General features: G+C 43.7%; 1 protein-coding gene across 1 annotated transcript in view; it reads left to right on the forward strand.

The window, feature by feature from the left end:
- LOC108674642 (small G protein signaling modulator 2) overlaps positions 1–15,518 on the forward strand; it is a 72,778-nt gene that overhangs the window by 41,367 nt on the left and 15,893 nt on the right. Inside the window, exons 4-14 of the mRNA XM_047884182.1 lie at positions 1,918–2,080; positions 2,366–2,545; positions 3,341–3,408; positions 3,934–4,091; positions 4,347–4,628; positions 5,291–5,433; positions 10,866–10,933; positions 11,326–11,490; positions 12,095–12,295; positions 12,501–12,879; positions 13,501–13,655. Coding sequence (XP_047740138.1) covers positions 1,918–2,080; positions 2,366–2,545; positions 3,341–3,408; positions 3,934–4,091; positions 4,347–4,628; positions 5,291–5,433; positions 10,866–10,933; positions 11,326–11,490; positions 12,095–12,295; positions 12,501–12,879; positions 13,501–13,655 — 1,962 coding nt within the window. The remainder of the gene's footprint in view (positions 1–1,917; positions 2,081–2,365; positions 2,546–3,340; positions 3,409–3,933; positions 4,092–4,346; positions 4,629–5,290; positions 5,434–10,865; positions 10,934–11,325; positions 11,491–12,094; positions 12,296–12,500; positions 12,880–13,500; positions 13,656–15,518) is intronic.

Genomic DNA, 15,518 nt, shown 5'->3' on the forward strand with positions numbered 1-15,518 from the left:
TGATTTTAATTACAAAAATATCTGCACTCCTAAGTACTTGCTAGACGGAGAGTAAAGTTCCAGATGATTTGTTCACTGACGCTTTAAATAATTGATTGAGAAATGTATCGGATGTCATTTTAATACATTAATTTTCTTTATTGTTTATATTTGTTCGCGAAGATACCAGTTAAACAAAATACTCAAAGATCACCCAAAACCCAGTTTGGTAGGATGCTGGGTTCTCGACATTGGAAAACCTTCATTACAAACCTAATATCGACGCATGGAAAGGCCCACAATTTCCCCGCTGGTTGACAGCAATCACGATTGCGACGCTTGATTTGGGCCACTGTGTTCGGTGGCCACTGGATGGCTGGCGGTAGCCCGCTGATAATTTCGCTGTGAATTTCCAGCGACCTGCAAAGCGATAATGGATGCTGTCGTTACGTATTGTGTTTTATGCGAGTGAAATCTGGTACATTTAATACAACGCCCTGGTTTCATCAGAAATTCACTACAATTGCTTTCATAATACCCGTTTAATAAACGTAAGAAGAACAGTTACGAGTCCAATACACTTTTAGTCTATTGATGACATAAATAGACACGGATTTATGAGGTGGGTCAATTCAGAGGAGCTGCACGGTTTACGCATCGTATTTTATATCCTTATAGTGCTGGATTTAGCAAGCGCAAAAAAACTGACTCGAATGTGTATGAACTCGTCACTTTGTTTAACTCTACAGCCGAAAACTGAGACAAGGAAAAGAAGAAACAAATTAAACTTGAAATTCGAGTCGATGCTGACAATATCACAGGTCACACGCGATCCTTGTTTAGAATGGCAGGTTGCATGGCTCAGCGTGTCGAATTATTCAGGCAGAGTCGTGCCAGATTGTATCCGGTAAAAATTTCCGTCGTACGGTCTGACCTCAGCGCATCGCCGTTATAGTCGTGAATATCGGACTCCAATAGATGGCCAAAGATCGGTCATTGAAAATTCCCCGAAATCTGTACCATAGTTGTTTTTTTTTTATTAGAATTGAAGCCCTGCATTAACATGACTATATACATTATGGGCTGCGTTCAGAACCGAAAGGCATCAACAAAATCTAGTTGTTAAATGTAGAATGCATATTTATTGCTCTTGTATTTTCCCGCGCAATAAATTACAAATAATACCGATTCTTAATCTCATAAAGAATTGCGAAAATGTGTGCCAAAATTCCTGCTACATGAAATAATATCGCTGTTGCTTGCGTAGTAAATAAAATGGTTCAGGATTGTTGTCTTTAACGTTAAAAATGTTTCGAATGAATTTGAATAATTTTAATATTCAGTTTCATCTTGCCAGGAACTCTTCCCTTCGTCAAAAACTCAGACAACTTCCTCGAAAATTGTTTAAATTTAACCAAAGCGAAGCCATCCGGCGAGTTGGAACTTCACTGCCTCCTTTGATCCTCAAGACGCTGCGATGCAGTCGGAAGTGCTTTTTGTACAGATCGAGACTGCGTTTCAATTGATTTCTTGGTCAGACGTACTGTAATAAAATACATACATATATTCCCACGAGTCTAGTGCCGTTCTTCCATGCCCTTGAGTTGCGTCTGTCCTTCGCAGGAAATATAATTCTAGACCACTTTACTTTTACCTTTGAAGTCATACGAACTTCATCAACAAATGAATTCCCTGCAGGGAAGCTTCATCATACACTTCATTTGGCATTCTGCCAGCGACTCTGTTTTACACTACAACTTGTTATCTTATCCAATTTACATATTCTAAACATGCCTAGTGAAAAAATGGCTTGTGTTGCATGGAGAACCTGATTATCTCAAGCGTCAAATTCTTTGGCCAGTTGTAAATTCCTTATTTTTATATATCTAAATTCAAAGTTTCTTCATTCTAACCCTTATCTGTGCCTGTTCTCAACAGCGGCAGTAGAAGCTTGTCTGTCTGACGGCCTCAAGCGGCGTTCCCTGGGACTCTTCAAGACCTCCTCCACGACGGCGTTGATCCACAAGGTCGGTAAGACCTTCCCACCCGCCGGCGTCGTGTCCAAGATTGTCCAAGACATGGAGGCCTCAGACCCCAACAGGTCAGGATGAAGTAAAACTCATAGTCGCCCCAGAATATCGTGATGAACAAGCGCACGGTGATTGATGATATGATGAGTACACTCGGCTATGATAATTATAGAGAGTGTGTTTAATTTTATTGATGTATTGCAGGCTAAGACTGACAAGGTACTCCACTTATTTGATGGTTACATAACAAGCTTTGCTGAGCAGTAATGCAGTGCAGAATTATTCAGGCTTCAACTCACTTGATATTAAAACCTTCGACTCGACCACCTTATCAACTCTTGGCCGCTGCTGCTCAGGCGCAGTGGCAGTAGTGGGGACAGCAGCACCCGTCTCCCCAAGCCTCCCCTCACCAAGAAGAACTCAGGGAGCGTGGCTTCGGCCCTGCCTCCGCCCCCACCACGGTACCTCTGGATCAGGGTTGCCCTCTTCCAGAAGACCTTGTCCATCATCATCGACCATCTCGTCGAGAACAGCAGGTTCGTCTCGAACATTCACCGGCGATCTTACTCACATTTTTGTTACAATGTTTTTCTCGCGTACCCTCCTGTTGTTTTATTTTTTGAAGTCCTGATACAATAAAGTTTTCTTCCTTACTATTCGTTTTTTCCATTATCTTTTACCTTCATATTTATTCGCTGAAATCTTCTTCTTCTATCCTGGGTTATTCCTTGAAATTCTTTTTCAGTCCAGTTTACGTCAAAACATACATTTCTGTTTTTTTTAAGACTTCATATTTCATTTACACGGCGTTCCGATTCTACGTTTCCTTGATCCCCTCCTCTTTTATGTACTGCTGAGCCCTCGTAATTTTTTTTAAGTTTTTTCATAATCTTACTTTTTCCCTTTATTCTCTTGTCTTGTTCGCGAATAAAACAAGTTCACAAGGAAATGCTGGTAAAGCGAGGAATGTTATCGTTCATGGTGGAAATCCTCTCAGTGCTTCCACACAAATACTTAGATCCCACAGCTTCTTAGTTTTTAGTGCTCATAGTACCCTTAGTGCCGACCATAAGTTAGTTCTGAGTACTCTTAGTCCAATATAGTTCTTAGTACTCTTAGAACCTTAGTTCTTCAACACAAATATATATTCTTTATACATCATTAATTAGTTCTTCAACAAAGCTTAGTGCTCGTAGTCGTTTGATCCTTAAACATAAGTTAATAGTACCCTTTTCTTAGCGTCAACCTTCTTAATAACAAGGAACTGGTGATCTCTTCGTGGAATAATAATAATAATAATAATAACTAAAGTATCCGGTCTTGCGTTACAGCAAATACTACGAGAAGGACGCTCTGGCGGCAGACCCTGAGTACGGCACCATCCTGAGCTCGCTGCTGGGTGAGATGTAGGATATCTATTAGGAGCGGGGATGTGTTAACGCATCTGCTTGTTAAGAGATGATGAAAAATTACGTTGGATGGCTGAAATAGCTGAAATTTTTCAATAATGGTGACGAAATGATTTAAATTAAACTTAAATTCGACTAATCTATTTGACTATCGACTAATTAAATTTGACTAATCTATCAGAATGGGTCGAAGTTCTATATTCCAATTGTATTAGGAATTAGCTCTACACTTTCTATCACTTGTAACGGTTGCTATATAAGGAGAGACTTGATGTGATACCATACTTTGTTTTGGTTCAATGTTCAATGATCTATCAAGTATTTATAATCATCTTCCTTGTCATCCTTTACTGAACATGCAATATTATCTTGTTTGTCATAACAGTGAGAACGTGTTTTAGTTAATGAGGAGAAGGTGCAAGATTTTGTTTACTTGAGCCGTTGAGAGTGGGTGTGTAATTTCGTTTACATGAACCCCTAAGAGTGCGTTTATAAAAACAAAACACTCCCCCCAGTGGGGCCATGTGCGCTGGACTACTCACGCATGAAGACCGTAGACCACCTGTGGACAGACCCTCCTGCAGACGAGCTGCTGCAGCGACAGCTCATCACCTCAGCCCACCACATGTCGGGCCCACCCACCCCACCGCCACCCCGCCGCCCAGGCTTGCATGTAGGTGCATCTCATGCAACTAATGCTATCTCATATCATGGTGACTAATGGCTGGATTACTACACATAATTCGTAAATATTTGCGTTATTGTTTAGAATGAATTTTAACCATCCGTTCCCCAATTCCTGTAACCCTCACCCCATTCCCAGCTACCCTCATCCAAATTTCCCACAGCCCTCACCCCAATTTCCGGTTACCCTCACCCCAATTTTATGCTACCCTCATCTCAATTTCATGCCACCCTCTACCCTCAGTACCGGCGCCCCAACGGCGGAGGCTCGAGCCTGAGCGAAGACAGCAGCGGCAGCGGCGGCAGCTTTGGCCAGAGCTTCTCCTGCTCAGCGCCCAGCGGCGGCGCCCTCAACGGCTCCACGGGCGCCGCCCTCGCCACGGCGCCCGCCGGTGGCGTCCAGAGCAACGGCAGCATCGGCGACCGACGCCAGCTGTACTCCAACGCCCGCGACTACGTCGATTCGTTGCATCAGAACCACAAGGCGACGTTGCTGTACGGCAAGAACAACGTGCTCGTCCAGCCTGTGAGTCATACTAAGAACATGCTTTTGATTACTCTTAATCAATGCTTAATACGATTACTATAACAGATAATTTAATTCTCTGAATATTGTCGAAGATTATAACATTAATTTTGATAATTACGATGACACCATGCGAAAACTCAGTTGGACTGCAGCGACCATGAGAGCTTGACAATTAATTTTGGTATGCATACATCCGACTAAAAGAGAATGAAATGTGATGAACTGCGTAATTCATCGTCTTGAATATTGTGTTAATGACGGCTTATAGATGGATAGATGACTCGATTTATTGATTAATAAGAGGTAGATAAATAGATCATGGGTAAAATGGGTTTAGATAATTTAAAAGCGTGTTATTTAATGGTCGCGTTTGAGGATGTGATGTCATGGTCGCGTTTGAGGATGTGATGTCATGGTCGTGTTTGAGGATGTGATGTCATGGTCGTGTTTGAGGATGTGATGTCATGGTGGTTTTTGGGAATGTGATGGTAGTCGTGTTTGAGGATGTGATGGTCGTGTTTGAGGATGTGATGGTCGTGTTGGTGTGATGGTCATGTTTGAGGATGTGATGGACGTGTTTGAGGATGTGATTGTCGTGTTTGAGGATGTGATGGTCGTGTTTGAGGATGTGATGGTAGTGTTGGTGTGATGGTCAACAGAAGGACCACGTGGAGGCGATGCCAGGTTACCTGTCGCTGCACCTGACGCCCCCCGACGCGCTCGTCATCAAGTGGACGCCCAACCACCTCATGAACGGCCAGCCCTCGACCGAGGCCATCAACGGCCAGCTGCAGGACAAGAGGTCAGTGTGGTCCATCAGTGTGGTCCACTAGTGTGGTCTACCAATGCAGTCCACGTGTGCGGTCCACCTCTGCGGTCCACCTGTATGGTCCATCAGTGTGGCCCATCGGAGTGGTCCAGGTGTGCGGCCCACCTCTGCGTTTCACCTGTATGGTCTATCAGTGTGGTCCTTAACACACACGAGAGCGTGGTTTAAAAAAACTTCAGTATCTTAGTATTATCATTTCACACTAATTCTCATGACATGAGAAACATTTTGCCAATAATAAACGCTTACTATACACATGTTCGCTACTGCTCAATACTGCGTTCAGTCCACCCTGATGCTGCGAACATAACAGCCTGCCATAAGTAACTTCGCGTACACATCTAGGCAACGTTGTACATTGTGGAAAAGTTTAATTCCGATAAGCATATTGCAGTACGTGCTATGAACTCACATTAGACAGTCACGTCTCTTTGTCCTATCCTTATGCTCCTGATATGCTTTGTGGTATTCTTAGTGTACCGTAAAGCATACCATTTACTTTGGGACAGTCTCACCGGCACACCGCGAGTTCTCGCCAGAGAACAAGCGAGTAAATCATAAACATGTTATACAATGGTCCATGTTCATTCTTATCATGCTTTTTATCGAAATTATTATTCGGGTTTCTTTAAAATACTTATTTTCGAAGCCGTTTTACTAATATATTTTAAATTATACGAGTTTTATCCCACAGATACTTCCTCTGTGACGGATACTTTCAGAAGAGGTCAGCTGAGAAATGTTGCTGTAGAGTAGCCTTGTTGGTTGACACAACCCTCCGTTGTCAGGCTGCTACCCTTGTTCCATAACCGCCACTAACCTCCCTTGTCACGCTGCTACCCTTGTTCCTCCCATGTCAGGCTGCTACCCTTGTTCCATAACCGCCACTACCCTCTCTTGTCAGGCTGCTACCCTTGTTCCATAATCGCCACATCCTCCCTTGTCACGCTGCTACCCTTGTTCTTCCCATATCAGGCTGCTACCCTTGTTCCATAACCGCCACTATCCTCCCTTGTCAGTTTGATACCCACGATACTGTTGCCATTCCTTGCCTGCTATCCTTCTCCCATGGTTGCTTCTGAGGACCTTCATTTCATACCAGCTGCCACCGTCGCTCCATGCATGGCTGCAGCTGGTTGCCCTGTTTTTACTAGCTGCCACAAACGCGCCTCTGACTGCTGCTGGTTACCTCGTTTCACCAAATTCCTCCATCGCTCAGAGACGCTGAGACTGCCATTACTTCCTCTCTTACTTTCAGGAGCCTGACTAGGGATCGTTTTTAGACCAATTTCCTGTTGCCGCTCAGAAATTTAAGAAACTGTGTCCTAATGTAAAATCTTACTTTGTAAGGAACCCCGGAAGAAATTAAAAATGAGATGCGAGTCTGTACTAGATAAGGGTACAAGAATTGATTAAATGTTTGCCCACCAAGCTCCTCGATATGGCTATGAGTGGCGTTCCAGTCTCGCATGGTTACATTTAACATAGAAGTTCCAACTTTTTCTTTTATTCTCTATGCTTTACTTGACCTGTTTGCCTCCCTCTCATTATCCTGGTTTGTCTCTGTTCACGTTCTATCACCTTTATCATCCCGTAATTCATCTGTTCCCTATTGTGATGACAAAAATTCTGTGTTAATCGTACATCCTTAATTCATCACTCCATGTCGGTTGCCCCTAACCTCAATTTCCTCTCACTTATACTGTTTCACTTCATCCCCTTCTTCCTTTTCACGCATCGTGCACGCTGCCTCCCTATCTTATCCTACCTCTTCTACTCACTCCTTCGCCTTCCTACAAGGCAGACACCGAACCGTTTTTGCCCACGCGCTCATGAATGCGTGTCGGTTTTTGAGTAGTTATCAGCATTTTAGTTATCGACTCATAATCAACCGGTTATGTTAAGAAATTGTTCAGCACGGCATACACATGATAATGTTTGCATGTTTTCAGCGGCGGTTCACTATTACATCAAAGCTTCTTCATAATTAATTGGTGGATACAGCCAGTAGAGGATGTTCAGCCTGGGTATGACATGCAAGAAAACTAAATTAGGTGTACAATGTGACTAAAATTGTTGAATGCTAAAATTCTCTCTTATTTAATTTCATAAGTGTCACGATGTTAATTTGTTTCTCCATGTTATGTTCTCTGGCTTCAAAACATAATTCTTATATCTGGCATTAAAGCATACCTGAGCTACAATCGTCATGTAATATAATTAATGTCTTTAATCAAACACATTGCTGTGAATTACTTATGCCAGATATATTTTGCTGAAAACTTGTTCTTTTCGTTCTACTCCAAATTGTGCACTGAATTATTTCGTATGAAAGACGAAATTATGAAAGTGTGAGGCGGCTAGATTCCCTCGTGATGTTATTTCTAACATGCAACGTACGCGTGCGACGATCGAGCGCTATCAACCACCGATTTCATGAACGTCTTCTTTTTAGTTTTTGCACGAAGCTCTTGAATAGGGCCCAATATTGAAGCTGATTCCGTAGTTCATCTACAGGGCCCGAGGTTCACAAGATTAGTTGCTCTCAATAATAAAAAATAATAAAGTTTATTATTAATAAAGAGTTTGCAGGGGACCGATGGTGCAACTCCTCCTGACACTGCATCGACCTGCTGAAGCAATATTCCTGCGTAGCTTGGGAACGTAGGGAAATATATTTAGTAAACCGGGGAGCGGAAAATTTCATTTGTTTCAAGATAGAATATTGGATAAACTTAGAGAGTTAATATACGAAGAGCGGAGCGGTATAAATACTATAAATACTGGGTTGGATTACTAGTACACAGTGTCAGAATACTAATGTGAAAGGACAGAATACTCGGAAGCATGACCAAAATACTCGTTCTAGAGTTCAGAATACTAGTTTGTTTAGTCAGAATACTCATATGCTGCTTCAGAATAGTTGCGTATAGGGCCAGAATACGAGAATTCTGGATCCGCATACGCGTTTTTCAGAGTTAGAATTATAGTGAAAAAATAGAATACTAGCGCTCAAAGTCTGAATATTCGTATGCAGGGCCATACTACGAGCATACATGACCAGAACACGAGTATATGCAGAGTCAGAATATATGTTTGCTGGATCAGAAGAAGAAGAGCCGGAATACCCGTATGGAGAGTCAAAATACCCGTGTGCAGAGCCGGAATACCCGTGTGCAGAGCCGGAATACCCGTGTGCAGTGCCGGAATACCCGTGTGCAGAATCAGAATACCCGTGTGCAGAGTCAGAATACTCGTGTGCAGAGCCGGAATACCCGTGTGCAGAGTCATAATACCCGTATGGAGAGTCAAAATACCCGTGTGCAGAGCCGGAATACCCGTGTGCAGAGTCAGAATACCCTGTCTCTTATACACATCTAGATGTGTATAAGAGACAGGAATACCCGTGTGCAGAGTCAGAATACCAATTTTCAGTGTCAGAATCCCAGTTTTCAGTGTCAGAATATCAATTTTCAGTGTCAGAATACCAGTTTTCAGTGTCAGAATACCAGTTTTTAGTGTCAGAATACCAGTTTCCAGTGTCAGAATACCAGTTTCCAGTGTCAGAATACCAGTTTCCAGTGTCAGAATACCAGTTTCAAGTGTCAGAATACTCGTATGGAGTTATAAACCGTACCCTATCGTTACCTGAAGATCGCTGGACGCATGTCGCTGGAAAGTGTCGGGGTCTCGCCGTCATAGCGCCCCTTGTCTCTCACAAATGATCGGCCTCGACCAACCCTCGTTTATCCGGCGTTACTCGGAGATCCCGACGCTGTTGTGAGTCCTCGGCCCGCATCACCTGCCTTGCCTGTAATTGATGATGGCAATTAATGGCTTTTATTTTGCCTCGGAACGCTGCAAGGTGCGGGAGTCACGGTGCTTCCTGTGTGGCCCTCCTGTGTGAGGGATACAGAGGGTTACGGGACTTCTTGTGTAACACTCATGTTTGAAGGATACAGAGGGTTACGGTGCTTCCTGTATAGCCCTCCTGTGTGAGGGATACCGAGGGTTACGGTGCTTCCTGTATAGCTCCTGTGTGAGGGATACCGAGGGTTACGGTACTTCCTGTATAGCTCCTGTGTGAGGGATACAGAAGGTCACGGTACTTCCTGTATAGCTCCTGTGTGAGGGATACAGAAGGTCACGGTACTTCCTGTATAGCCCTCCTGTGTGAGGGATACAGAGGGTTACGGTGCTTCCTGTATAGCCCTCCTGTTTGATGGATTCCGAGGGATACGGTACTTCCTGTATAGCCCTCCTGTGTGAGGGATACCGAGGGATACGGTACTTCATGTATAGCCCTCCTTTGTGAGGGATACCGAGGGTTACGGTGCTTCCTGTGTGGCCCTCCTGTGTGAGGGATACCGAGGGTTACGGGTCATCCAGTGTAAAGCTCCTGTGTGAGGCCTCCTGTGGGTCATGGTTCTTTATACAGATTTTGAAAAATTAAGAAAGATTCTCTTCCTAGCTCTTGGCAAACATTACAATTTCTAGGATTTCCTTTCAGTTTGATGGCCCGTAAGATATGCAGCGAGTATTATTTTTAGGTGATCCAGTCATGCCGGTTATAATCTTCTTTGCTTTTTCACAAATTAATTATTATTATTATTAAGCTCCCTCAACAATGATCTCATTCTTTTGTTTTGCTTTAATAATAATTTTCTCTATTTGAGTTTTACAGAATGCGTATGTATATTGCAGCAATGTAGCATAGCTCATTATCCGGGCTGCAGCAGGTGAAGCCATTATTGTAACTATTTATGCGACGTTGTATGAACAGCTTTGCCTGCTTATGACCATAGCCTCCATCTTCTCTGGGTCCAACACAGTGAACACGTGCAAGTTGATCCGCATTTCTTTGCTCGCCTTACCTCGAATTATAGACACTTTTTCATGCCAAGAAAGTTTTGAACCTTTTTGAATGCTTATGCTTGAAAACTATGCTGCATCGTGAGCCTCGTACTGCTTATTTGCACAAAGCTTCTCCCTATAATGTGGAAGCGCCATCTATGCTCGAAAAAATTCGTTTGAGAAAACTTGGTGCTTAGCAAGAACAGGTCATCGTCACGCTAAGCAAACCAAGATATAATTTATATATATGACAAACATTCATTTGATCCATAAGCACTTGTCTAAAATAACCAATTTTGCTCAACTTCGTGCGCTTTGAGTAGCTTTTGCTTCAAGTAATTTGTGAGTGACCAGCGATGACGAGCTCGGCCCGCACGTCGCTGTACTGCACCTCAACTGAGGAACACGAGGGTTGGTACCCGAACTCAGATGACTTTTGGCGGGTTGATAAGTATTCATGTGATGTTATATGTTTAATTTCTTTTCCTGTAGTAACTCCATACATACTTGCGCTCAACATCCTCCCCTCTCTTTCTCTTACTCGTACCCAGCGCTTACTGGGAGTTCGCCCTCAACGTGCCCGTAGAAGAGATCGTCTACGTACACTGCCATCAGCAAGGTAAGCAAATCTCCTCACTCAATATGTTACAATATAAAGACTAGTAATCTATTAAGATTTTTTTCATATGCACTAATGCAGAGACCTCTTATAGGCCTTGTTTACAGTTTCAGCCAACTGGCTTCGCTATCAGAAAAAAATTATTACTGGCAACAGGTATGGTTTGCGATGCGTCTTAGATAGAAAAGCGAGCGGAAAAACATTTCCTTTTGTGGCCAGAAGTATTGCTAAGAATTTCAACTACCTCTGCGTAATCAAGGTAGTTAATATATGACAGTATTTAAATTTCGTAATAAACACAAAAAATATTAAATGATTCCGTCGCGTGACACTAGTTCGAAAGTTCATTAGTGTTGCGGAGGCAATGGCAGCATTTGTGTCGTCTCCCGCAGGGGACAGCGGAGGAGCGATCGTGCTGGTGGGGCAGGACGGCACTCAGTATCCCCACATCCACTTCCCCAAGGGCGGACATTTGCTGGCATTCCTGTCCTGCCTGGAGACCGGCCTGGCACCCATGGGGCACCTCGACCCGCCGCTCTGGTCGCAACGGGGCAAAGGTTAGAGGGTTGGATTTCTAACCCAGGAGGCAAATGACGTTGAAACGTGTTCTTGACATTTATTCAACGAAACAACACGTAATCAGCATGGATTCAACGTTGATTCTATGAAACAACGTATAACTAAACGTTGATTCAATGTTAAAAGTCTAATGGGGAGCAACTTTCAGTCAGTCCTGAACAATAGTTAATCGTTGAGCAAATTTTTAAATTATGTAAGCCATTATGACGGCAAGCTTAATTAGCGCCAGAGGTTGAGACTAAGAATATAAAGCGCACCCGCAGGCCACCTATGAGCCGCCGGTATCTGGACCATATAACCCGATGGTCGGCGTTGAATCTCCTATAATGTTCAGCTGTGAATTAAAGGTGCCTCATTATGGTTATGGTGCCTCTTCCTGTCCGAAAACGGAGTTCATTTCTTAAGAGGTCATATTTTTTCTAGAAATACATTTAGAAAATTTTACTAACCTGACAATCAACGTTCAATTGTTCAAATAATTTACCTACCCCTATCGCTTTTTTGCATTAAAAATAGAATTTCTCGATTTTTTATTTGACAATGTTTAGCTTATAATTTAAAGTCGGTATGTGGCGCCTGCAGGCAAGGTGTTCCCCAAGCTGCGCCGCCGCGCGCGCGCCTTCGTCAACATGAACAACAGGAAGAATCAACAGCAACAACAACAACAGAAATGTGACGAGGGTGGCATTGAGCTCGCCGTCCACGGAGGTGACGTGAGCGACGATGACGAGACGACCGACTATGTTTTCCGCATCATCACGTCAGACGCCAGCGACCGCATGAGTATGATGAGTGTTTATAGTGAATAACTCACATCCTGTGTGATGATTGATGCTAATACGTCATTTTGACGAAAAAGATGAAAGTTCAACTTGCTTAATGATGCTATGTCATTCTTTTAGCTTTACATAGCTGGATAAAGTCGGCTAGAATAAGACGTTTTATGAACTGACAAGGAAATTATGAAGTTTGCTCTCGATGTCCTCAGGTCACTCAGAGATCATGTCGACGCTGCTGCGTACTCCGTCTACTGCGGGTAGTTGGTTTCCGCGCATCCCTAGACTGTCCTCCAACTCGTCCTCAACGTCCTCATCCAAGTCCTTAAGCCTGGGGGAGTCCCTCTCCGAGCTGTTCCCTCCCCTCACCCCAACCCCACAGTCTGCCCCATGCCTCGACTCCGCGCAGCAGCTCAGCCTGAGGGAGGCGCAGCAGAAGCTCTTGTCTGACTCACAAAAAATATCCCAGCAACAACAACTTCATCAACAACAGCAGAAGAAGCAGCAACAGGAACGGCACAGCACATCCGACGCTGAAGGAGGGACAGACGCGGCTACTGCTGAAGGCGTAGTGAAGCAAGAGGCTAACAGGTAACTATACTACCTTTACCACACATTCATAATAAACTGTTTACTACTTAGCTTATACATGAAACAACCGACCTGCCTTCAAACGCACATTTAGACCACATATCTACCATGGTTATGCATTCGATGTCGACGACGGGATTACACTTGCAGCAACATGGGGATCTGCACTTACATAATTCATGATGTAAATTTTGGTCAAATATAGGAAGAAGTTGAGTGATAAAGAGCTTTTTCTATTCAGGTAGACATCTTATGTAACCGAACACTATGGATTAAGTATGCAGTTTCCGCGCTTAAATTTAGGCACGGAAATAAAACTTATACAAGTTGCTGGTGTCAGACTAGTGGTGGCACCTTGTGCAAATTGACAATTCTTGCCCTATGTAACCGTGTCATTCTTACCACCTAAACCACTTGAACAGCACGGTACTGAACCACTCGAATCTTCCTGAAACTTTCACTACTTGAACAATACTGTAACCTTTACCACTTCAACAATAGTGTTACTCCTACCTCTTAACATCATCACCTCCCGTAACCCCCACCTGTAACACGATAACCTCACCACTAACAACACGATCAACCTACGCTACCACCACCTCTAACGCCACCACCTCGCAGCGACCAGCTGCAGCTGGTGTGCGTGACGATGAAGCAGCAGATCATCTCACGCGCCTTCTACGGCTGGCTGGCCCACTGCCGGCACCTGCACACCGTCCGCACCCACCTAGCGGGGCTCGTCCTGCCCCTCTCTGCCGCTCCAACCCTCGCTCATAGTGAGTCGAGTCAGGGCCGTGCTTATCATCAGCGTGATTTGTGGTGTCAGAGTGCTGGGTGGTATCAGGGTGCTGAGTGACATCAGAATTGAGGTTTGCGTCAGGGTAGTGGGTAGCATGTGGGTTATTGTAACATTGGATGTTGCGGATGACGCAAGATTGGCGGGTGGTGGCTGCAATGTGGTATGGTTGGCACACGTAGCCTTACTGTAAATACTGTACTGTAAACTATGTGTAGCTTTTGTTTATCAAACATCCTGATGCCAATTATTTCAATTCAACGATATATCAACGGATCAATTCAACGATATACTTGAACTAATAGAGACCAAAATAGCTGAGCATGGATACCCTAATTCCGTTTTATGGCTGTACTGTTTGAAGGGGTTGGCGTCGACGTCAGAGGGAGCTTATTGGCTTTCATTCAAAATTTTCTAATTGGTTGTGTACAATGCGTCGTGGTTGCAAACTTACAACTCGGCAAAGAGAGAGTAAAATGCCAAAGGGCTCGGTGCAAGCTAGGATTGATCTTCATTCTCAACGCCGGCATAGATATGAAACTGAACCACACTTCTAAATCGTCTTTTGTGGTCGATGCAAGATTGCAGATTGAGAAAACAGACAATTTGAATTGCTGCAGTAAGACTTGTCTCTAATATATGACAGAACCAATTGAAGGGGATAATCAGCAGTTCAATAGCGCCAATTTTGAGGGACTGAGATACAAAGTTCATGTAGGTCTCCATGGAACACTGCTTCATGGCATCGGTTGGCAAAGAAATTAAGTAGAAGCTTTTCATTTATAGCTTTAAATTTTTGATGAGGTTACGGGGATCTCATATCTGGTGACCTCGCGGCAACAATAATCGCAAAAGGCAGTAGACTGGTGGATCTGGGCTGTCGAGCGAGAGTTCCCCCTTCTGTAGTACTGTTACAAGCTTTGGTCTCCGTTGACGGTAGGTGCTGTGCTGCAATTGGAATTATTTTAGTGGAACTTCACGTCAAGGATCAGCTGGATGGAGACGCTGACGCATGTGCACCTTGAACTTTAATCATTGCAGAGAAGAAAGGGAGAGATATAACATCCTCTAAACTTGAAATATGATAACGCATAGGTTCCCTAAATAGTGACTCTGAAAGCGAGACCTCTGAAAGCGAGACAGTATCATCTGAAAGCGAGACCTACATCGAGATGAGAGGGACACTGTGCAGAATGTCCTCATCGAACAGCCGAGATGCAGTCTAACTCTACTGATGATGAACTTATTTGAAGGGACTGTGGTCTATTCAATGCTATGTCGATTGAGCTGAGAAAGGAGTATACTTTTGAGACCTTCAAGAGGCTACTGAATCCGTTTTTAGCACAGTCCTTGATCGTCTGTTAATTGCAATGCTACTATCAGCCAGAAGCAAGCAACAGCATCGCGTATGAACTGGCCCAACTGTGGTTGCAAGGTACTCGTATTAATGTAGTTTTACTGCTGCTCCGGAGCTGACCTACCTGCCGACGGCTGCATGGAGTAGGTACGATGAAGACGTTGCACGAGCCTGGCCGTGGAATATGACGTTCAAAACTTGATAGTATAACACAAGGTGGTATCTGGGTAGTGGAGGGCATCAGATTAATAGGGGTTGTCAGTTTAAAGAATAAACCTAAGTATTTCATGGCATTGTACAGTATAGCTCATGTGGACAGCGTTGTAACTAACAACAATTGGCATCTTCAAAAGAGCCCTATGTTTAATATCAGGAAATAGTTTTTGAATAATTGCAAACATTTTGGGCAATTCTCTTTAATATATCTTATTATGCTAAAATTGACACTATTTCTCTAGCTCACAATTTAGCTCGATACCCTATACC

The sequence above is a fragment of the Hyalella azteca genome, unplaced genomic scaffold, assembly GCF_000764305.2.
Source record: "Hyalella azteca isolate HAZT.00-mixed unplaced genomic scaffold, Hazt_2.0.2 contig14801, whole genome shotgun sequence".
Taxonomy (NCBI): Eukaryota; Metazoa; Arthropoda; class Malacostraca; order Amphipoda; family Hyalellidae; genus Hyalella; species Hyalella azteca.